General features: G+C 43.6%; 1 protein-coding gene across 2 annotated transcripts in view; it reads right to left on the minus strand.

The window, feature by feature from the left end:
* Positions 1-24,617, minus strand: part of DCT (dopachrome tautomerase) — a 62,622-nt gene extending 38,005 nt beyond the window's left edge. Inside the window, exons 1-2 of one of the 2 annotated variants that reach the window (XM_013978762.2) lie at positions 24,153-24,617; positions 2,153-2,452 (exon numbers count right to left, since the gene is read on the minus strand). In XM_013978762.2, the coding sequence (XP_013834216.1) occupies positions 2,153-2,452; positions 24,153-24,165 (313 nt within the window). In that variant the 5' untranslated portion in view covers positions 24,166-24,617. 2 annotated transcript variants of the gene reach the window in all.

Consider the following 25,156-nt stretch of genomic DNA (forward strand, 5'->3'; position numbering starts at 1 on the left):
ATCAGTTATAACTACTCACTGACAGGCATGGTCGCCGAGACCAGAAGAGAGAAAAACACATTCAAAGCAATTTGGCTGGCCTCTGGAACTGCCAATTTTAGTGAAAAGCTTTGGGCAATTTAAGGACCTTCTTAGTACCAGTCCATCCTTCTTCTCCCTCCCATACCAGCTTTTGATGGTTATGTAGAAACTAGCTAACTTTAGTTCTTTTTCAAAGTACCTATAATAACTTCAGAGAGATGAACAGACATGACTATAAATTTAATTCCCAGATGCGACCAGAAACCATAGTTTTCTTTTCCTCCTGAGACACTACCTGCTCATAAAGCAAAAATCCCTCAGAGTGATGACAGGAAAACTATAAAGGTTTACAGCCAGAAGAGCCACCATCTCCACCGATAAAGAAAGACAGATGCTTACCTGTGAGGCAAGTTTTTAAAGGACTCACACTGAGGGAAAAACCCGCTGTCACTGCTGTGGGCTCCACAGTCCTTTGCAAGGGTTTTAATGCAGAACAGAGTTTAAAGTACTCAAAACAAAATGATGAGGGGGAATCAAGTGAGGGGAGATGAGTGATAAACCAAGGACGGATGATTCCAAAGGAGAACCTTATTATTCAAAGTGAGCTCTGGGGAGTTCCTGCTGTGGCTCAGTGGTAATGAACTGGACTAGCATCCATGAGGATGTGGGCTCCATCCCTGGCCTCACTCAGTGGCTTAAGGATCCGGCATTGCTGTGAGCTGTGGTGTAGGCTGCAGATGTGGCTCGGATCTGGCAATGCTGTGGATGTGGTGTGGGCTGTAGATGTGGCTCGGATCTGGTGTTGCTGTGGCTGTGGTATGGGCCGGCGGCTACAGCTCCAACTCGACCCCTAGTCTGGGAACATCCATATTCGGTGGGTGTGACTCTAAAAAGCAAAAGCAAACAAACAAACAAACAAAAAACCAAAGTGAGCTCTGTGTCTTTATTCACACTGACCTCAAGGAGAAGCCCCAAAGTGGGGATAACTAGCAAGAGTCCAGAAGAGCCTTGAGCGGAAATGGACTGGACTTAGGGCCTCGGGGCTAACTGGTTTCTATGGCTCTCCCCAACTGAGAATACTGGAGGTTACAGTTGGACGCACTAGGTCAATGATATTCCTAAAAGACAACTCCCAACCCCAAGTCCTATGTGGGCCCCAGTTTTTAGGATCTGGAAGAGCAAGGCGCCATTTTCTCAAGCATCCAACCTAACTGTGATTCAAAGGGCAAAGCTACGCTCCATTGCTGTGGCTCAGCTCATGCTTTTCCTTGACAAGTCAACTCCAAAACCCCCGGGAATCACAGGGGGACCAGGAGTGATGACCTGAAAGTCTCAAACCGAATGCACATGAGTTTAGACAAACACACTCCCAATGCAAACACTCTAATTCCTTACAAAGAAGCTTCCCGTGCTTTTGGCACGTGTTCACGTAATTCCCCTGACCTGAAGAAGAGGTCAGAGAGGGCTCCCATGGGCAGATTTAGAACTGTTTTCTTCTGGAATCAAAAGGAATTTGCCTCCACTTCACCAGCTCTGGCCTTTGAGGATTAACAGCTTCATAGAGAAGAGTTTAGACCTTGAACCAAAAACATAAATGACAGGAGAGAACGTTTTCAAATATCCACAGCCAATGGCCAGGGAGAAAACACTCCATTCTTACACCAGGTACCCCAAGCAGCACTTGATAATTAGATGGCTTTCAGAAACGTAATCCTTTCTTGATTCCTCGAGGTTTTCTCTTGTCATCTAACTTGCCTGAAAGAACTTCCCACCCCAATCCCAAATCCACACTGAGGAGTTCCCGTCGTGGTGCAGCAGAAACGAATCTGACTAGGAATCATGAGGTTGTGGGTTTGATCCCTGGCCTTGCTCAGTGGGTTAAGGATCTGGCGTTGCCATGAGCTATGGTGTAGGTTGCAAATGCAGCTCAGATCCGGCGTGGCTGTGGCTGTGGCTGTGGTGTAGACTGGCAGCTGTGGCTCCTATTAGACCCATAGCCTGGGAACCTCCATATGCCACGATGAGTGAGGCCCTAAAAAGCAAACAAAAAACAATTACAACAAAAAAAACCCAAAAAACAAATCCACAGTAAAATACCTTAAGAAAAAAAAAAAAAAAGCCAACAACTCACCTAATAATGTATCTCTAACTGAATAATAATGGAGCCACACAAATAAATCATAAATGCTGCAGTTGGCGATCTGTGGCTGGGTGCCGTTGGGCCCGAGCAGGCCCAGCCAGTGTTGCGTGGTGATCACGTAGTCAGGGTGTGGGGTGTTCTTCGCAAGGTCCAAGGCGCCCAAGAACTGCTCCCTCTCCTGAGCGGTCAAAGAATGGATATTCTGCCGGACAACCAGTGGTTTCTTCTGATCACAGTTGGGGCCGGTCCAGCCAAACTTGCAGTCTCCACAGTTATAGCCGGCAAAGTTTCCTAGAATATTTTAAAAATGCAAGGAAAGATGGAAGAAGAAACTTCTGAATTCCAACTCTGGGCTAAACAGAAGATGAAGCTGTTGACAAGAGGACAAGGAGGAGTTCCCATCCTGGCACAGAGGAAACGAATCCGACTAGGAACCATGAGGTTGCGGGTTTGATCCCTGGCCTCGCTCAGTGGGTTAAGGATCTGGTGTTGCCATGAGCTGAGGTGTAGGTCACAGATGTGGCTCGGATCGCCCATTGCTGTGGCTGTGGTATAGGCTGGCAGCTGCAGCTCCGATTAGACCCCTAGCCGGGAACCTCTATAAGCTATAAGTACAGCCCTAAAAAGACAAAAAAAAAAAGAGGACAAGGAAAGCCAACTGCCTTTCCTCACTCTCCTCCTGAAATGTGTCTCTCCAAGTGGACTGAACACCAGAGGGTTTCCAGAAATATTTCCAGTAAAGAGGCAGGACAGGAAACAAACTCCATGCTGTTAGGAGCCGAGCCGAATCCCCATGGTATCTCTGTAGGTGATTCTTTTTGGAGATGGGGTGGGGGTGGGGTCTTTAAAGAAATAAGTTAAAATGGGGTCTTTAAGGGGGGCCCCCATCCAATGAGACTGGGGTCCGTAGAGGAAGAAATGTGGACACAAGTTGCATAGGAAAGACACAGAGAAGAGAGCAGCTACTAGCCAGCAAGAGAGGCCTCAGAGGCACCCCACCCTGCCCACACCTTGATCTGGGACTTCGGGGCTGGGGAACTGTCAGAGAATGAGTTTCTGTTTGTCACCCTTCATTACGGAAGCCCTAGCAGACGAAGACAGAGCTGCCTTCCCTGCTCGCCTTCCGCCTTCCTCTCCTGGGGTCCCCGGGAGCTGAGCGGCTGGGGGCCGCTCGCTCCTGCGACACATACAGAAAGGCTGCCACAAAACAGGTCACTGATTTAGGGAACGAAGAGAACATACACCAAGTGAGAGGTGGAGCCAAAATAAATAAGCTGATTTTCAGGAATTTAGGTGAAATTCAGCATTTTAAAAGCTGGTTTATTTCACAAAAGGGGACAGACTTAAGACAAAATCTATAGAGAATGGCAGGTCATAAGGTGAGTCAGCCGCCTTGGTGTCAGGATGTGCAAATCACTGCAGTGCTGGCTCCCAGTCTGTGCGCAAACAGCTCTGCTTCACCAACCCTGCAGCGGACTGCGTGCTACACCTATCAAGCCCTAGGCAGCTTTCTGATTAGCATCTAAAGTGGAAGTTCTGTTAGCTTGACTTCCCTTCGTAGCCTTGATTACTGCTTTTGGTATGACCAGCACCTCATTCCTTAGAGAGTAAACATTTAAATAGTTTTGGTGTGTGGAACTCCTGTTGCGGCTCAGCAGGAATGAAACTGACTAGTACCCATGAGGACGCAGGTTCCATCCCTGGCCTCACTCAGTGGGTTCAGGATCCAGTGCTGGCATGAGCTGTGAAGGTCACAGATGCGGCTCCGATTGGACGTTGCTGTGGTTGTGGCAAAGGCTGGCACCTGTAGCTCCACTTCGACTCCTAGCCTGGGAGCTTCCATATGCTGTGGGTGTGGCATATATGTATATGTGGCATATATATATGAAATGTTGAGTCAAAGGGAATAATAATATTAATCTCCTGGGGCTGAGATGGGTTACATAAAGCATTGAAAGCGAGCGAGAAGCTCCCTTCCTCCTCCCCCACCCCCAGGACTTCTTCATTTGCTCTTGTTTCTGTCTAGAACATTTTCCTCCCTTGAGCTTCACAATGGGCTCTTTACAAGGTCAGCCCTGATCCCGAACATCAGGGTCAGATGATCCCTTGCTGTGCTCCCATGAGACCCCATGTTTCCTTTTCACCGCATTAATCACCCCAGGTATAGACGGCTGCTGGTCTCAGCTACAGGGCAACGGGAAGGCAGTTATCCTGTGCGTAGGTCTGTGCTTGACCCTGAATATTTCTTTAATGAATGGAAGAAGTATAAAGCCAAATCACCAGGATGGATACTTGAAATAACTTACTATTTTATTTGTCAATTATACCTCAATGAAGCTGAAATTTAACTTTTCTAATAAAAAAAAAAGATATGAAAAGCGGGTACATCATTCAGTAAATCTAAATTTTCTTCCTCCTTTCCCTCCCTGTTCTTATGGACTAGAAAGAAAAGCAGGTCCTGTAAATAACTTTAATAAACTATAAGGACCAAAATAGAGGTAAGTAAAAAATATTATGCCCATAGTAAAGAGAGAGCTATTTGAATCTCTAAAGGAAAAGAAAATTTTCCAATAGCATGAAAATGAAATAATTAACATTTGTCCTATGTAAAGAAAATGCACAGATTTTTCTATTAACCCAATGGGTTTTCTGATGGTCAAAGAAAATGTCCTTAAAAATGTCGTTAAGTAGGAGTTCCTACTGTGGCTCAGAGGGTTAAGAACTTAACATAATGTCTGTGACGTTGCAGGTTTGATCCCTGGCTTCACTCAGTGGGTTAAGTATCTGGCATTGCCACAAGTTGTGGCACAGGTCACAGATGTGGCTCAGATCCCACGTTGCCGTGGCTGTGGTGTAGGCCTACAGACGCAGCTCTGATTCAACCCCTGGCCTGGGAACTTCATATGCCATAGGTGCGGCTGTAAAAAGAAAAAAAAAAATGTCTTAAGTAGGAAGAATTTTTTTTCAATTGGGTTCTATGCTCTTTGTAACATACAGAATATTCTACCTACACTTTCTTACATAACTATTTCTATTTTCCTGTTTCAACACCAAATGAGAATGTAACTGAAAAAAAAAATACTTAAAAGGAAAAATTCTACGAGTCCTAAGACTGAAAATCAGGTTTTTTAATAGTTTGCAGTGAACATTAAAATCCGACTAGGAACCATGAGGTTTCGGGTTCGATCCCTGGCCTTGCTCAGTGGGTTAAGGATCCGGCGTTGCCATGAGCTGTGGTATAGGTTGCAGACGTGGCTCGGATCCCATGTTGCTGTGGCTCTGGCGTAGGCTGGTGGCTACAGCTCCGATTGAACCCCTAGCCTGGGAACCTCCATAGATACAAACTATTGCATTTGGATGGATAAGCAAGGAGATCCTGCTGTACAGCACAGGGAACTCTATCTAATCACTTGTGATGGAACATGATGGAGGATAATGTGAAAAAAAGAATTATATGTATATATATGTATAACTGGGTCACCGTGCTGTACAGCAGAAATTGACAGAACATTAAAAACCAACTGTAATAAAAAATTTAATAAAAAATAAATAAACAAAATTGTCTCATATCTATTTTTAAAACATCTTCAATTTAAAAACATGTCACCTACTTTGGCAGTTTCCATAGGAATAGAGTGTTTGTTGAGAAATGCACGTGAAGAATACTAAATACCCAACCTTCCAGCTATTTACCTCTGGCCAGATGATTAGAGATGCATGTATAATCACAGCTCTACCACAGGAGAGTAATTCCTTCCCTCAAAATGCCAAGAAGTAACACAGGTAAATTCCAAGATCATAAATTCAATATACTTCTAGATTGAAAACCACAAAACTTGGAGTTCCCATCTTGGCGCAGCGGAAACGAATCCAACTGGGGACCATGAGGTTGCGGGTTCGATCCCTGGCCTCGCTCAGTGGGTTAAGGATCCGGCGTTGCCTGTGAGCTGTGGTATAGGTTGCAGTCGAGGTTTGGATCCCACATTGCTGTGGCTCTGGTGTAGGCCGGCGGCTACAGCTCCAATTAGACCCCTAGCCTGGGAACCTCCATATGCTGCAGGTGTGGCCCTAAAAAGTCAAAAGACAAAGAAAAAACTAACCCATAAAACTTGTCTTTGAATTTGGGGGTCTCATTATTAAAACTGAGTAGTTCATAACTTGGGCCATGAGGTTTAAGATCCTTGCTGTTTTCTCTACCATGATTCTTTTCGCTTGCTTGAAACAAAATTACCGATCACTAATTATCACCGTCCTCTTCTATTCCACAAATAATTTATTAATACCTACTATCTAAAGGGAGGTCAAGGCGTTCCCACTGTGGCTCAGCAGTTAGCAAACCCAAGGAGCATCTATAAAGATGCAGGTTTAAGAATCCAGCTCAGTGGGCTAAGGATCCAGCATTGCCATGAGCCGTGGTCTAGGTCGCAGACACAGCTTGGATCCCGAGTTGCTGTGGCTGTGGTGTAGGCTGATGGCTATAGCTCCGATTCAACCCCTAGCCTGGGAACCTCCATATGCCTCAGGTTCAGCCCTAAAAGACAAAAAGACCCAAAAAAACAAAAAATAAATAAAGGGAGGTCAAAACTAAGCAAGCCCCTACTCTGTGCACCCACAGCTTTGGGTACCTGTAGACAATTGCCACATCTGGTAATTCTGGACTTGACCTCTCAGAGCCTGTCCTGTTGGAATAAGAGTTCTACTTCACTGGGTTCTTACGGAAAATAATCACATTAGTACAGAGCAGGGTGGGTACCTCGTAAGTCTAACATGAAGTGTTACGATTACTAGTTTTATGAGATACCACTTAGCAAGTTGCATGGTGTGAGTATTTGTTTTCCTACCTGTCCTACTCATCCACTCCACTGTGGACACATCAAAAACCACATCTGGGTTTTTCCCCTTTGTACCCGAAGGGCTAACATAATTGGCGCTAAATACACACTGGTTGGGGGGCTGATGAAGGAATCATGAATAACTGAATAAGAGGCATGAGGGCCCAGGGGACACAAATATAAATAAGGCGCGGTGCCTTCACCTAGTGGGATGAGGAACTCGGGCTTGAATAACTGGGAAAAGAGAAAACAAGAAGGAACCGAGCACATGGATGACAAAAGACAAAATGATTAATTCTGACTCAGAAGGCCAGAGAGGCCTCACAAGTATGTTGAACAAAGATGTCTCTTTTCACAAAGCCAGAGTTGCCCCCGAAAAGCAATACAGAAATGCTACTAAGAAAGCATTTGAATGGATCTGAGCTGAGCTCACCTATGACCCACCAATGTATCTGATAAAAAAAAAAAAAAATCCCTTTTCCAGCATGTCTCAGAGAAAATACACCCCACAGCTCGTCAGGTCTCCCATTTCTGAGCTTCTAAACCTGGTTTAAAAGAATTTGTTAACATGTTGAAGACAACTGAAAAGTGCAATAACATTAAAGCCTAGCACACTAAATATTCAGTTATTAAAGAAATATTTATTTCTTTAATTTTTATTTCCTAGTAGTTCCTTACATCAACTTAATATGAGTCAATTTTTTGCATAAATCCATCAATAGTAGCAAATATATAAACACACACACACACACGTATAAAGGGGATTCTTTTAGAAAGGACTGCATTAACTCACTGGGAAGTGGAGAGAGAAAAAAAATAAAGGATCCTTAGATACTAGCCTATCTAAGTATGTCCTTGAGCAGGACTGGGATGAAGATGGAAAGAGAGTGAGAAGAACCAAACTATGCACGCATGTTCCTACATGAACTGCATCGGCTCAACCTCAAAAGGCTATTAGAATAAATAAGCTTAAAGACCACCGATTAGTGAATTTACAAGGAGCTCTAAATAGCCTATTCCTTTTAATTAGAGATTCTATTATATTAATAACAATACTTTATCCTCACATAAGGCCTTTCATCTACAGAGCTCAAAAGAATTTTACAAGTGTGGTTTCATCATTATCCCATTTTAGAGATTGGAAAATGGAGGCACGGAGTCACTTTGAACAAACAAGAAGTTCTCAGACAATTGTTCAAAGACAATTTCATGCACATGTTTTTCAGAGATCCAAAGACGTAGCTGCAACTGGTCTACTCTCAGAAATGCCCATGGGCAGGTAAGAGTCGGAGGGTGAATGGCTAATGCCAGTCTCCTGAAATTTACCTCTTCTTCACAATTAAGTTCAGTAATTTTTGGTTTCAATGTATCCCCACAGAGGATAGGGAAGTTCTCTCCAGAAAATCTGAGCACATAAATTAGGGGCTTTTTCCCCTCAGAGTTTGCTTGTGCTTTTCTTTTTCTTTTCTCTTCTTTTTTTCCCTTTCATAACCTCACAACCCAGAGGTAACTACCATTAATATATTTCTTTTTATTGAGCTAAAATCTGTTACCAACTTCAAGATTGTGGAGACTATGGGTTTTTTGGGTTTTTTTTTTTTTTTTTTGGTTTTGGTTTTAATTGTGCTAAGAACACTTAATTTGAGATCTATCTTCTTAACACCTGTTCAAGTGTATGATACATTATTGTCAACTCTAGACACAATGTTGTACAAAACTCTAGAACTTCTTCATCTTTTTTACCTGAAAGGCTACGTTCACTGATTAGTAACTATTTCCCCCGCCTCCCAGCTCCTGATAACCACCATGGCATCTTTGATTCCATGAATTTGACTATTTTAGACACCTTATATAAGTGGATTTATCCAGTAGTTGTATTTCTGTGACTTATTTCCTTAGCATACCGTTCTCCGGGTTCATCCTTGTTGTTGCATACTGCAGGACTTCCTTTTTTTTAAGGCTGAGTAGTATTCAGTTGCAAACACATACCACTTGGCTAGGAGGTGGAGAAACTGGAACCCTTGTGCATTATTGATGGGAATGCAAAATGGTGCAGCTGCTGTGGAAAACAGTATGGAGGTGCCTCAAAAAAATTAAAAATAAAACTATGATATAAGCCAGCAATAGCACTTCTGAGTATTTATCCAAAGGAGTTGAAATCAGGATCTTGAAAAGATATTGGTGTCCCCATGTTCAGTGCAATTTTATTCCCAATAGCCAAGACACGGAAACAACCTGAATGTCCATCAACAGGTGAATGGTGTGTTTTTCTTTCCACTGAATTAACAAAGCTCAAGGTCAATCAACACTCTGGTTGCCAGACGCTAATCTACATTTCTTCCTTAAAAAATTTTGCATGACCCCAGAAGATTTCCAGGGGTTCTGTTTGCAAAATTATTTTGAAGCTACCAGAGCAGAGGGGTTTGGGGTGCTCGAGATCAGGTTTACACTCCGGAGAATGCCTCCTAAATTATGAACAAATTGTTTTAAGAAGGCAAAAATCTCACTCTTTAGAGAGAATAAACTGAAAGGCATGTGCCTTGCTTTGGGGCATATGACATACCACAATGATTACTGTGTGTGCTAAATAACTGTCCAGCTCAATTGCTAACGACTTAGCCTGGTGCCCTGAGGCTCAAAGAACAAGGTCATCTAGCCAGCGTAAGTGGCGCCATCCAAAGTTGGAATGGAAAGGACTATGGTCCTAAATGAATCCTGACAGATCAAATCCTAGAGAAGAGAGGCAAGTCACAGCCCAGTAGTGATTCTCAGGGGCAGTTCTAGCCTTGACAATGGCTGGAGATGGAGACTAAATGCCATGAGGAAGCCCCGCTTCCTTTGATTGATCCATGGACATATGATGCCCTACTGGACCTACAGGACAGCTTCTGTATCTAGCCCAGGGTCTTCTTGGACATGACAGCAGGCGATCCCCATTTATGTTTCGAAAGTAAGTCACTGTGACTGCCACCTCTAGAGGAATATTTATAGGCATTCCCTCAAGACAAGGAGATTGTAATTATTCCTTCTATTCTGCCATTCTTTGTTTTTTTGGGGGGCACACCCAAGGCATATGGAGGTTCCCAGGCTAGGGGCTGAATCAGACCTACACCACAGCCACAGCAATGCAAGAATCTGAGCTGTGTCTACAACCTACACCACAGCTCACGGCAACACTGGATCCTTAACCCACATAGTGGGGCCAGGGTTCGAACTCACATCCTCATGGATACTAGTTGAAATCGTTTCCACTGCACCATAATGGGCACTCCATATTCTGCCATTCTTGATTCTTTCCATCTTCATTAAAAAAAAAAAGAAAAACCTTGCTGGTGAGGTCAAAAAGATGAGTAGAGGGTGTTAAAGAGAGTCAACAGTTATATCTCATTTCCTAATGTCTTCTGCCCCCAGGATTCCATAAAATGGAGATTTCCAACCTTCTTAAGTTACAGCTTTCTGATTATCACTGATAGACCTCAAAATAAGTGTTCTAGAAGAATTTTTGAGTCATGGACAAAGAAGTCATTGTGTAGCATGGTTTCTAATCCCACAAGTAATATGAAATGTGCTGCATCCCATTAGACTGGAAAAACCAGGAGAATTTATGACTTAATATCTATAGAAGCAAATGCTCGATTAGCTTAGACAAAAAAAAAAAAAAAAGGAATGGTACATATTCAACATGCTATTAAAAATTTTTTGCCACAATGCCCCAAAATAAAACTACCAGTTTCTCTGAATCACAGAATTAACAATATGTTTGCAAAACGATTATAAAGCCAAAATCTTTTTAAGTTAAAAAAATCTGATATCATTCCTACATCAACATCACAGCCCTTTGCACATTCCTTTTTTATACCCTTACACAGCTCAATTATCTGTATTTTTCCATGTTCCAGCATCTTGTAAGAACATCAATAAAAACGTAATTTAAAAAGGAAAACCTCTCTTGCAGCTGGACACTGCAGAACAGTTTCCAAAGGCTTTGCTAAAGTTGCTGCTTCTGTTTTTTTGTATTTCACATGCCCTGCCAGCCTCTGAGTGTTTATCGCTGCTGTGCATGTTTGCTCAACTGGAGAGAAGCATCACTTAGGAGGATTTGAGGAGGCTCAGAAGGGCCAGAGGAATAAGGAGTGGACTGTGCTTTCAAAGAAACAGGTAATAAGAAAGGCCGAAGTCTAAAAGGGGAACACTGAGCAAATTTTGAAACACTCACATCAAACCCAGACAAGAGTGGGAAAAAAAAAAAAAAAAAAAAGCCATCGTTATCTAAGAACAACCCTCTCATCTTCAGCTGGCTGAGAAAGCTCTGCCCTGCCACAGCTCTCCAACATTGGCCAAGGTACAACTCAGTCATAACCTTCCCGAGCAAGATGTAGCCTGCTTGAGGCCTGTTCAAATCATTACAAACGACGCCCACGACAGAACACCTACCCTGGACGTCTGTCTTCTAGATGAAGCCTCACCCTCCACCCTCGTCAACAAGTGCAAACCCATTTCAGAAGGAGAGGGCACCGAATCCGCCTTGCAAGGATTTGCTCTGGGTTCCAAAGCTGGCTCTGGGGCTCTTAGTTTACCTCCCCCGCGTCCCCCACCCCCACCCAACAAACAAGCCCCTGGGGTGCTGGCAGGCAGGCTTTCATATAACCAAGCTTGGCGTGCGTAATATATCAGTTTCTTAACTAGCAGTGCTAGAGCGTGTGAAGACTCTATACCAAGGCATCAGCCTTAATTCACTGCCTATGATGGGCCAACTTGGTTTGCCTCGCAAAGCCTGGTCTCAGCAACTCGAGTCCCATCTCTTCGTTGGAAGAGGCTCCCATGCCGGCGAGCACCTGCCCTGGGCGCATGCGCACGTCCGCCCGCTCGCTCACCTGTGCACCTGCAGGTCCGGTCAAAGAACTTCCGTGGCCACCGCTCGCGGTCATCCTGGTTCCTCAGGACATAAGGGCCGCTCCAGGGCCTCGTGTCAGCCTGCACCTCTGCGCACCGGCCCCGGCCCTCCAGAGAGCCGCAGACGTTGGAGGGCTCGGCGCCCAGCGGCGGGCAGCACTCCTTGGCCTGCAGGCTGCCCACCGTCATGCAGACCCGGGGGAACTGCGCCTGTGCCCCCGGCCCGAGTGCACTGCCCAGGCAGCCGAGCAGAAGCCCCCACCGAAAAGGGACCATGGCTTTAAAATCGGGAGACCTCTCTCGCCTTTCCACTCCTGTCTTCTGTCTTGCTTCCGCACTTCGGCATGCAGCGTGGTTTTGGATGTGGGGCTTGGGGGATTTGGGGGATTTGGGGTTTTCTGGTGTATTTGTGTGTCGCGTTCCAGTTCTCTCCTCTTGAAAAAAAGACCCACCGAAATCGCAGCACCCACGATGCACGTGGGTACGTGCACATGCACAGGCTATGTGATGTGATTCAAACAACTAAAAACCAATGTAATTCCATTAGAAGCGCCTCTAACGGACAGATTTAATGAGGGTAATGCGTCTCACCCTCTTGCCCCATTAAATCAGGCTCTGACTAATGGAGTTAATTTGGGGAGCGCTCCAGTCATCCTACCTATTATACTGCTATTTCTAACCCCTCCTTCCCTCCTCAGCCCCTGACTTTAATTGCCCTGAGCTCAGTTCAAAAGCCAAACGCCGAGCTGCCTTTATTGAGTCGGGCTTGCCAAATCACGGGGCCTTGTGGGGTCTGTGTAAGGGCTGGGAGAAGCCGTCATTAGGGGGATTAGTATTAGACAAATCCTCATCGGTAGCACATGACCCAAAGTGCACAATGAAGTAGATAAAGTTTCTGGCTTTGTTTCAAGAGGCTAAAACCATCTTCATTATCTGGGCTCATGTGCTCCGGCGGAGCTTGTGACCTCAGACTTCCTGGGGAGTCAATAGATGCAAGGAGCCTGCTGTCAAAGGCCCTTCACAGACTGGCCAGCCCTGCTCGCTGCAGTTCACTCCTGACCGCTCTCTGACGTGCTCGAAAGACTGCTGCAGGCCGTCCCACAACTTCAGAGACAAAGGAACATTGACTGAAGGCTGACGTTCAAGGGGTTGCTTTGTTCCGCAATTAGGGACACTCTTCCCTCCAAATAATAACGTACTCTTCTTCTTTTCAGCCCCTCTCCTATTCAGCAGGTTTTTATTTCTCATGACACAAAGTACCCCACCAGCAGAAATTCAAAATTGTCATTGTCAAGAGGCGGTAGGACCATTTGGAGGGAGGGCCTACAAGGGACATCTTTGGATGGATGTTCAAATTAAGCATTGTCCGGCCTCAGTCTAGAGGGCGATGCATCTTTGGGGGGCAGCAGGGGGAGCATCCAGATGGGCAGTGGTGGCCAAGTGCATCCATTCACAGCATCCATACTCCCCCGCAGTGGAAACAGGACTGTCTTAGTGCTGTAAGGGTCTGTATGGACAGCTGATGCAAAGCTGCTTCAGAGTGTCTAGAAATGCTTTCTATTTGGGCATAAAGATACAGAATGTTATGTTCCAAAGCAAATTCCCATGTTAACAAAAATTTAGTGTAGCAGTTCCCACCCCATGTGCTGTTGCATCACCTCCATCATATGAAGTTGCTGTGACTAATTAAATGGCAGTTTTCAACTCTGACTGGACACCGTTGGCCAGCCTGGAGCCCAAGCCTCCAGATGCAGAATCTGTGAGGGTATGGCCCAGACATCAGCTTCTGTTCTAAGTTCTCTAAGCCATTCTAACCTGCAGTCCGAGGTGAGAATCACAGGGTCAGAATAGAGCACGGCTCCAATGGAAATGTCAGAATCAAGTCCACTGGAATATCCCATGCGAACTCGTTTCCCCAGGCTGCCTTCACACATTACTGCTAACCGGGTCGCTTGAAATAGCAGGAACTGTTCTGTCACAGTTCTTAAGGCCACAAGTCCAAAGTCAATGAGTCGGCAGGGCTGCGCCCCCTCTACGGGCTCCAGGGGAGGGTCTTCTCTCTTCCTGTCTCTGATGGCTGTTGCCGCTGCTCAGCTTCCTTGACTTGAGGCCATATCATTCCAATCTCTGCCACACTACGTGGCCTCCTCCTCTCTGTGCTGTCATATGGCTGCCCTAGATGGCAGCCTCATCAGGTCAGTATAGAATTAAGAAATTCTGGGAGTTCCCGTTGTGGCTCAGTGGGAATCTGACTAGTATCCATAAAGATGCGGGTTCAAACGCTGGCCCTGCTCAGTGGTTAAGGATCCAGCACTGCTATGGCTGTGTGTAGGCTGCTGATGAGGCTTGGATCTGGCATTGCTGTAGCTGTGATGTAGGACAGCAGCTACAGCTCCGATTTGACCCCTAGCCTGGAAACTGCCATGCAGTCCCAAAAAGACCAAAAAAAAAAAAAAGTGAAGAAATTTTCATCCTGACACAGGAGACTGGTTCAAGTAATGATTTTAGGTCCCTCCTCCCTTACATTGACTGAATTATCTTGGTATCAAGCCATCAGCCTACCTTAAGGCGTGTCATGGCGAACTACCATGAAACTTGTTAAGGCCTTTTCATCTAATACACCTCACAATGTCGCGAGGATCCAGGGGAAAGATTTCTCCCAGAGTTCAGGATCCAGAAAAGCTGTACTTCCCATAACAACTGGCTGACCCTGAACCTGAAGACCAGAGGAATCTCAGAATAGTGTTTCTTTCTTGCCTTGGCCATTTATGATGCCTAGAACCAAATTCACAGCCCCGTGTCAACCAACTGATTCAACCAGTTCAAGGCTTGACATGTGCCTTCCCATATGTTCCTGGATTCTGGGACTTGTCCTTTATCCTTTTGAGAATGTATGCTTTTCTCCAGCCTATCTCAAATCCCTTGAGAAAGGAAGCAGAGATCTATACATGCACACATATATTTCTGCATAAGTCTAAAGGTAATAAACTCCCAGCCAAGCTGTTTGTAAGTAAGCCAGGGCTTAGAGAAGAATTCAAAAAGAATTCCAGAGAACTTGGTATAAGTAATCACAGATTTAAGGACATAAGCCTAGAAGATCTCAGATCATGAGTATGGCTGTAATTAGACACTCCCTGATGTACAAAAGAGAAAGTCTTTGCTAGAAACTGAACAGCAGAATCCAGCAGGAAATACCCCTTTTGGTACTGAGATCATCTGTTGTCAATGGAAGCCAGAAACTCAAGGAATAGTCTAAGGAATGTTCTGAAAGCCAATAAAGAGAGCTGGCTGTGTGTCACAGAGTGAAATAATATGAGTAGAAAAGTACCTTATCAGAAGGCAGTATGTTTCACTCTATGCTTTTACCGTCGAAGCAAGGATCCAAATGAAAACAGATGTTCTGCATACTCTGATTTTGCATCTCAGCACCTAGTACCATCTTACACATGAGGACTCAATGTGTGATTCTTTCGAGCATTTGTGAGTGGACAATGTGGGGTGGGCATGCAAAACTCTGGAGGTGGGATGCCAGCTGTGCCTTCCCTACATTCAAAGGAGGAAGAAATGGCTCACAGCCTGGTAAGCTATCAAATGGGGGTGGTAAACATTTTAGAGCCGCTGCTAGGATTAATACAGAGAAATCAATCATCTGCATCTTCCTTCTGCTTGTCAGCGAGTTGCCTGCTCTTTTCTCCATGCCTCTCAATGTAAAAATCCTCCCTGTTTTCAGCCCGGCTGGACTCCTCTGTCTGATGCTTTTTGATCTATTCTCTGCTGCCACATCATGGGGAAAAGAGATTATTTTTTTCCCTCAGTGTCCAAATTGTTTCCTAAATGCTGGGCATCTGTCCTGATAAGGGCTTTGCTTTCTAGATCTAAGAGCTCTGCTTTTCTTGGTGGGGTGAATTGTTCTTCAGAGGAATCAAGGGTTAGGAACAGGCTGTGTGGTTTCTGGTATTTCAACTGGATGTATTTTTTTTCCCTCCTGCATGCATTTTTTAATCGTCTATTCTTAAGCCTGTGTTTATACATCAAACAGGCTTTTTAACTTCAGATTTTGCATCACTCATCTTTATATTCACCTCAGTTCTTCGTGCTTTCTAATCCTTATTTTATCATTTTGGTTTTTATCCTTCACCCTGATACTGGGTATTCTATTTGGATTTTATTACATGTACTCCTATAATGTAATGACTGACTTTCGGCTAAGTAATATAGCTACTTCTCCTTCAAAATATGGCACTGTGGACAGGACTCACCCCCCCCCTGCCCACTTCTGACCAAACCCAGAAATACCACCTATGCATTTGTAAGAGGCTTTTATGGCCCCCAAAAGTAAATTTTCTAGACAATTTTAGTACTAACAGATCCACCAGAGTTTATAAATATGCGACTAAGACAGTTTGGGATTGGAGTTCCCTTGTGGTGCAGCAGCTTAAGGAACCAGCATTGTCACTGCAGTGGTTCAGGTTACTGCTGTGGCACGGGTTCGATTCTGGCCCTGGAACTTCCACATGTTGAGAGTGTGCAAAAAAAAAAAAAAAAAAAAAAGACTGTCAGGGGTCTGTAAGGATCACCAAAATACAATGTTAAGAGAAAAAACGTAAGATACATAACTGTGAATTTCCTCTGCTAACACAGTGAGTGAGAGTGTGTGTGTATGTGTGCCTGTGTGTAAATATATAGATTATACACAAGAAACTGGTAGAGTGGCCATCCATGGAAAGGGGCCTAAAGAGCCGGGGAACCAGAGAGAAAAGGAGATTTAGTTTCATTTTGTATTTTTGTACATTTCGCGTATTGAACTGTGCAAATATAGTACTTCCTTGTCATCATAAATTTAAATATTTAAGTTAAATATATGTGTGTGTGTATTTTTTACCACTTACAGGAAGTTCCTTTATATAATGTCATCTTCACAATTACTCATCATTCTAAATTTTTGTGCCAAAGCCATACACACACACACATATATATATATTCGGCACATATTTATATGTGCTTTGGTATACATATAAATACATATATACACATACACATATATATATGGCTTTGGCACAACAGAGACTGATTTCCTTGAACTGGTCCTGCTGCATTCACGTTCAGTGACTGTGGGCAATGTGGTAATGACCTCCACTGCCTCAGTTTCCTAAGCTATAAATCACATTCACACTTACACACACCTATTCCAAGAATCTAATTATAAGTACGTCATAACATTTTTCCTCCCGGAAACTGAATCATTACTTCTAAATTGAGCATATGGAAAATAATCTCACCCATTATGCAACAGTATTACCCGGAAAGGAAGGGAACTATTCTTTCTTGGATGCAGCTGAATGAATTAAATGATGATATGCTTCGTTTACAGGTACCCTAGTCTCTTAGACTTAGAACTTAGGAGGAATTCCCATCATTAATTATGACAAGTAGACGTGTGGACAGTGCTTAAATAAGTCACAGAGCCTGTGGGTAAACCAGATTTGAAACAACTCATTAATCTGAAGAGCTGACAAAATGAATTTTACCGTTAAAAGAAAAATAAAAAAATAAATCTTCAAAAAACACTTGACCTGAATCTGATGCTTTATACCTAGCCCATTATTTTATAACTTCTATCAAAAAGTATCCAACAGTGGCACCTGACACTGACTTTGGAAATGACTCTTTCTCATTTAATCTCATCTAAACTAACTCAGTTCCTTTCAATAGGACAAGAGCACACGTGTGCGTGCGAGTGGTGCCTGTGCACACGCACACTCTCACACACACACACACACACAAGCCCTCAATCACACAAACACAGAGAGCCCCCCAAAATAATTCTAAACTTCAAATTAATTTTATAAGCTATAAAAAAGAAATCCATTTTTATACAAATCATGGCAGACAGCTACCTACTAAAAGTAAATTTTGCAGTTATGAATTCTTCATTCTAAAATGTGTTCTAGTATAAGAAGAACAGAGGGAGTTCCCATCGTGGCACAGTGGTTAACGAATCCGACTAGGAACCATGAGGTTGCGGGTTCGGTCCCTGCCCTTGCTCAGTGGGTTAAGGATCCAGCGTTGCCATGAGCTGTGGTGTAGGCTGCAGACGCGGCTCGGATCCCGCGTTGCTGTGGCTCTGACGTAGGCCGATGGCTATAGCTCCGATTCGACCCCTAGCCTGGGAACCTCCATATGCCCCAGGAGTGGCCCAAGAAATAGCAAAAAAAAAAAAAAAAAAAAAAAAAAAAGAACAGACTGAAAAGTAGGACAAACAAGATAATTTCTTGGAGGTTTGGGGTTACTTCAATTGTAAGAGACACTGATAATAACATAATATTTTTATAGTCACAAACATCAATGGAAACTTATGAATGCCAACTTCTACACCACAGAAAGGAGGAGGAGGATTTGAAGCCCCCGGTCAGAACTCAGCAGAAGATGGAGAAATGATGGAGAGGTGAGCAGGCTTCTTGGCGGAAACACATTTGTCCTCACCAGAGACCCAAGGAAATACAAAACTCTAAGTGAACAAGCAAACCAATGGTGCACACGGGAACTGGGAACCACAAAGCGTGAGGCAATAAGGAGTAAAACACACTTTTAAAAATTGCATTAAAAAAAAAAAAACCTCCCTCTATGTCTTCCATTGTCACTGAAGAAATCTGAGCTCACGGAATTTGTGTGAGTTGCCAAGATCACACAGATGGTTATATTTGTTTGCTATGACTCTCATATGGAACTGTTAAAAGATAAACTAAAGCATAATTAAATTTTTAAGAGTTTCTTTGAGCAAACATTGATTTGCATTGAATAGCCCCCAACCAGAAGTGGTTAGCAGTGCTCCAGCAATAGAAGCTAGAGGCGAGGTTTTTATAGAGAAGCAGTGGAAGCAAAGCAAGGAATTCATTTGATTGGCTAGAGCTTAAGGGGTTGCATTTGAGGGAATAACCTAGTTATTGCTTGTTCTCAACCTTGAGGCTTTTATAGGAATTCACTCTGGCTTGGGTTTTGATTTGCTTACAGAGATCACCAGAGGATTAGAGCCACCTCAGACCAACTGCATCCTGGTTTGGCTACTTTAACATGTGTTGGGAGTTCCCATAGCGGCTCAGCAGTAATGAACCCGACTAGTATCCATGAGAATACAGGTTCGATCCCTGGCCTCCCGCAGTGGGTTAAGGATCTAGCATTGCCATGAGTTGTGGTATAGATCACAGATGGGCTTGGATCCCATGTTGCTGTGGCTGTGGCTTAGGGTGGCACCTGCTGCTCCAATCTGACCCTAGCCTGGAAACTTCTATATGCTGCGGGTGTGGTCCTAAAAAAAGAGAGTGTTAAAATCCCGCAAACGGAGGGGTAGAAAGATACCGTCTCCCAGTTCTGGAGACTCGAGGTCTGAGGTCAAGGTGTTGGCAGGGCCATGCTCCCTCTGAAAGCAAAACCGAAGGACGCTCTGCAGAGTGTCTCCCAGCTTCTGGTAGCTCCCTGGCTTGTGGCGGCCTAACTCCTGCCTTCACATGGCCTTCTCCCTGTGCCCGTGCCTCTGTGTCCCATATGTCCCTAGGGACATTGGTGTAGGGGTCCACGCTACTGCAGCATGACCTCATCGTACATCTAATTGGATCGGCAATAGTCCTATGTCCAAAGAAGGTACCTTCTGAGGTACCCGGGTTAGGACTTCAACACATAAATTTGGTGGGGAGACACAAAGGGAACCCAGTCCAGCTCATCACAGATGCTAAATGCTGAAGGTGGACATCAAAAGTCATAAGCTCAATCTCTTCTCACAACCAGGTCACCCTCCACAGATCCTCAGGCTTTTGGCTTTAGAAGGGTCGTGAGTGCGAGTCACATGGGGAAAGGAGAATCACTGCAGAGATGGGGGTGAGGGGGATGCCATCATAAGTCTTAGCTGCCTTCTAGTGATGCAAAGAATTCTGCTCAAGCACATCAGAAAGTCTGAATTGGGTGGAGGCAGCCTACCCCTGTAAAGGTTAGCATCTGTCAGGCGGCACCAGGAGCTCTGATCATTCTACAGTTAGCGCTATACATGGTGTCTTTGAGCCATAGTATCACATAAACTACAGATCTGATAGGAGTTTAAAAATTATTCAGACCTATTGCTTGAGAAAACCCAATGTCCAACCAGAGTCAAAGATAACTTGCCCAAGACCACAGAGTTAGTTGCTGGCAGAGCCTCAGTCTCCTGATTCCCAGTACAGTGCTCTTTCCTGACATGTGGCAACCAGGATGAGCAAAATATGAGGTATGTCCTTCCTGATATGGACACTTTTTTCCCTTTCATCTGTGACTCAAGTATTTCCTATTGAAAAGTCACTCGAGAGTTACTGTTGTGGCTCAGCGGTAACGGACCCGATTAGTATCCATGAGAATTCAGGTTTGATCCCTGGTCTCCCTTGGTGGGTTAAGGATCCAGTGTGGCTGTGGCACCGGCCGGCAGCTGCTGCTCCAATTCGACCCCTATCCTGGGAAGGTCCATTTGCTGTGGGTGCGGCCCTAAAAAAGCAAATAAACATAAAATAAAATAAATAAATAAAAGTCACTCTTCGTTCTCTTCTTTCTGCCAACTCAACAGTTAGGGCTGGGCAGATAAAAAGGGCTCAATAATATTTATTAAATGAATTTATGAAAAAGAAGAGGGAGGCACCATGCCTTTAAGGACAAATTCTTCAGCTGAGCACCCACGTGGTCTCTCGACTTCCCTGCCCCTCTTCCATCTCTGTGGAAAGATCCAAAGAGTTCTTTCACTTCCTTCTACATCTAAAGATGGGTGGGGTTCCTCCTGGGAAAACTTTTGTCTCTTCGGCTCCCAGATTTTTCCCTTGAATGTAAGTCTTTAGCATGTCTGAATCCAGCTGCCTGTCATCTTGTGGAAGAATTAGAAGCCTCCTTGCACACGGCACCATGGCTGGTTGCGGATGAAGGCTACATTTCCTTTCCAGATGTCCCAGTCAAGGTCCCTTTGAGACTGAGCCCTGCTCAACATTCTCCTTTGGGAATAATCCGTCTATCAGTCTTCTGCCCACCGCCACAAGCAGTCTTAATGATGGTTAACTTTTCTGTTCACAGAGTCCCCATAACCTGATGGCCAGATGCTATTCCTTCACATTTATATACTAACTTCATTCCAGAAGCAATCTAGATTTAAGGGGATTGCCACGTAACCCTTTAAGGAAATAACTTAATTTTTTTTTTTTAGGGCCACACCCACGGCATATGGAGGTTCCCAGGCTAGGGGTGGAATTGGAGCTACGGCTGCCAGCCTAGGCCATGGCCACAGCCATGCAGGATGTGAGCTGTGTCTGCGACCTACACCACAGCTCACAGCAACACTGGATCCTTAACCCACTGAGCAAGGCCAGGGATCGAACCCACATCCCCAAATTTGAGGTTTAATGTAAAACGTTTTCATGTCCATTGACAGATGAATGGATTAAAAAGATGTGGTATATATACACAATGGAATACTACTCAGCCATAAAAAAGAACAAAATAATGCCATTTGCAGCAACATGGATGGAACTAGAGACTCTCATACTAAGTGAAGTAAGACAGAAAGAGAAAGACAAATACCATATGCTTATCACTTATATCTGAAATCTAATATATGGCACAAATGAACCTTTTCACAGAAAAGAAACTCTTGGACTTGGAGAAGAGACTTGTGGTCAACAAGCAGGAGGGTGAGGGAGTGGGACAGACTGGGAATTTGGGGTTAATAGATGCAAACTATTGCCTTTGGAATGGATAAGCAATGAGATCCTGCTGTGTAGCACTGGGAACTGTGTCTGGTCACTTAGGATGGAGCATGATAATGTGAGAAAAAGGAATGTATATGTGACTGCATCACCTTGCTGTACAGTAGAAATTTGACAGAACACTGTAAACCAACTATAATGAAAAAAAAAAGTTACATATATTTTTTAAAAAGTCAAAAACAATCTTAACCAAAAAATCATTAAATTTAAAAAAATAAAGTAAAGGAGTTCCCATCATGGTGCAGCAGAAATGAATCTGACCAGGAACCATGAAGTTGCAGGTTCAATCCCTGGCCTCACTCAGCGGGTTAAGGATCCTGTGTTGCTGTGGCTGTGGTGTAGGCCAGCAGCTATAGCTCTGATTGGAACTCCTAGGCTGGGAACCCCCATGTACTGCGGGTGCAGCCCTGAAAAGCAAAAAAAAAAAAAAAAAAAAAAAAAAAAAAATATATATATATATATATATATATATATAATAAAAATCACTTCAACGCTAAAGAAAATTAAAATGAAATAAAATAAAAAATTTTCATACTTTCTGATAACAATATACACATCCATTTCAGAAAATTATAAAAACACAGAAAAGTATAGAGAAGAAAATCTAAATCACTCAGAATCTCACCATGGAAAAATAAATCTGATTATTCCTTTGCTGTTTATCATTCCAGATAAATGTAATTATTCACTCCTTTAGTAGTCTTTTTTTAATGAAATTGGAATTACAGAATACACATTTTTTATAACCTATTTTTATCCTCCATTTAATTATATGTCGAAAATACTTCTCCATAATTTGTGGTTGCCAAAACTGAGTGCAAAGGAAGGAAGGCAGAAAGCTTTCCTCCATCAAAACTATATAATATTGGGAGTTCCCATTGTGACTCAGCGGTAGCGAACCTGACTAGTATCCATGAGGACGTGTGTTCAATCCCTGGCCCTGCTCAGTGGGTTAAGGATCTGGCATTGCTGTGGCTGTGGTGTAGGCCGGCAGCTGCAGCTCTGATTTGACCCCTAGTCTGGGAACTTCCACATGCTGCAGGAGTGGCCCTAAAAAGACACACACACACACAAAAAAACTGACATCAGTCTTATCAAAACAGCAGTCAGAGAACAGTGACATCCCAGGCGGCCACTGTGCTGGGAAGGCTCATGGTATCAGCCTGTGACAGCGCGTCATGTGTGGACTAGAGAGTGGAGACTCTTTTGTGACATGACGCTGAGGGAGGAACAGTTGGGGTATTTCCACAGCTAGTACAGTAAATAAGATGAGGGGACATTTGACACTAGGGCTAAGCTCTGGCTACATCTTCTTCATTTCCATCCTTAGAAGACATGCCAGCTTCTTAGAATTTAGACGTCTACAGAATCCAGGGAAATATCTGCCCCTACTTGTGCCAGCGGCTACAGCTCCAATTCGACCGACTCCTAGCCTGGGAACCTCCATATGCCTCGGGTATGGCCCTAACCCCCCCACCCCCCGAAAAAAGAAGAAGCTGGATAGTAGGCTCTTCACAGGAAGGAACAGTATCCAGCCTTTTTCATCCCCATCAAAAACTTTCACTTATTTTCAATGACATGTTGCTGTTACTCAGCACACATCTCTGATCTTCTGAACTCTATAAAGTGCCATCCAGATGAATGAACTTGGAGCTGAAGAGGTGTATTCTACACGAGTTGTTTTTGGAACAAATTCTGGCATGTCAACATTTCCACTCATCTTAGAGATCTTACAATGGCAGGTACAGACTTTGTTGAGCGAGTATGGGCTGGTGGTACAGTGCAGACTTTGGATGTGCTAAGGCATAGAAATGGGAGATGGGAAGGAGAGAAGATATGTACGTGTTATATTTGGACTTGAGACACTGGGCATCCCTGTTTACCTGCTAAAGCGCTGCATGAAACCGGGTTGGTATTCAGTGATCAAAACAGAACCAAAGACCTACTGCTCCCTACGGTTGTATGATACAACCCTGTAGCTTATTTATTGTGTACATAGCAGCTGGTATCTCTTAAACCCTGTCGCTATCTTGCCCCTTCCCCCTCTCTCTCCCTGTTGGTAACACTAGTTTGTTCTCTACATCACTGGGTGTGTTTCTGTTTAGTTTTATTTATTCATTTGTTTAATTTTTTAGATTTCACATATAAGTAACACACAGTATTCGTCCTTATTTTTTTCATTTTTTACTAATGTATACTTAATTTACAATGTTGTGTCCATTTCTGCTGTACAGCAAGGTGACTCAGTCATACATACATATACACTCTTTTTCTTATGTTATCTTCCATCACGTTCTATCATAAGAGATTGGATATAGCTCCCTATGCTCTACAGTAGGACCTCAATGCTTATCCATTTGTTTGACTTATTTCACTAAATATAATACTCTAAGTCCATCCATGTTGTTGCAAATGGCAAGATTTCATTCTTTTTAGCGGATAAGTAATATTCCATTGTGTGTGTGTGTGTGTGTGTGTGTGTGCGCGCGCATATCATACCTTCTTTATTCATTCATCTGTTGATAGACACTTAGGTTGCTTTGATGTCTTGGCTAATGATGCTGCCATAAACACTGGAGCGTATATGTCTTTTCTACTTAGTGTTTTCATTTTCTCTGGATACAAATCCAGGACTGGAATTGCTGGATCATATGGGTAGTTCTGGTTTCAGTTTTTTGAGGAATCTCCATACCGTTTTTCATAGTGGCTGCACCAATTTTCATTCCCATCAACAGTGTCCACAAAAGTTCCCTTTTCTCCAAATCCTCGTCAACAATTCTTATTCATGGTCTTTTTGATGGTAGGCATTCTGACAGGTGTGAGGTGATATCTCACTGTGGTTTTCATTCGCATCTCTTCGATGCTTTTCAAGTGCCTGTTGGCCATCCGTATATCCTCTTTGGAAAATGTCTATTCAAATCTTCTGCCCGTTTTTAAATTGTTTTTGTTTCTGATATTGAGTTGTTTGAGCTGTTTATTTATTTTGGATATTAACCCCTTACAGGTCATATCACTTGCAAATATTTTCTCCCATTGTTTTCATTTTGTCAATGGTTTTCTTTGCTGTGCAAAAGCAATAGAGTATTTTTAATAAAGGTGTTAGGTGCTATTTTTTTTTTTTTTAGCTATAATACTACTGGACACTTAATAGACTATAGTACAGTGAAAACAACTTTTACAGGCACTAGGAAACAAAGCATTCGCATGACTTGCTTTATTGCAGCATTCACTTTAATGCAATGATCTGGAGCCAAACCTGCAGTATTTCCGAGGCACACCCATATTTTGCCTTTCCACATCCAGCTGACTGATCCCTTGAGCTTTACCCACATGAAACACAATGGGTTCTTCTGCAAAAGACTAAGGACTTAGCTTTTGATGCACATCTTATGGGATCTGTCTAAACTCTCAGGAAAATACGCTAGTCATTTGTGGACCACAGCCCAGTCTTGTGAAGCATCTAGCTCTCAAAGTCTTTGACAAACAATGCATTTCTCTTTGCC

The sequence above is a fragment of the Sus scrofa genome, chromosome 11 (assembly GCF_000003025.6).
Source record: "Sus scrofa isolate TJ Tabasco breed Duroc chromosome 11, Sscrofa11.1, whole genome shotgun sequence".
NCBI classification, from domain to species: Eukaryota; Metazoa; Chordata; class Mammalia; order Artiodactyla; family Suidae; genus Sus; species Sus scrofa.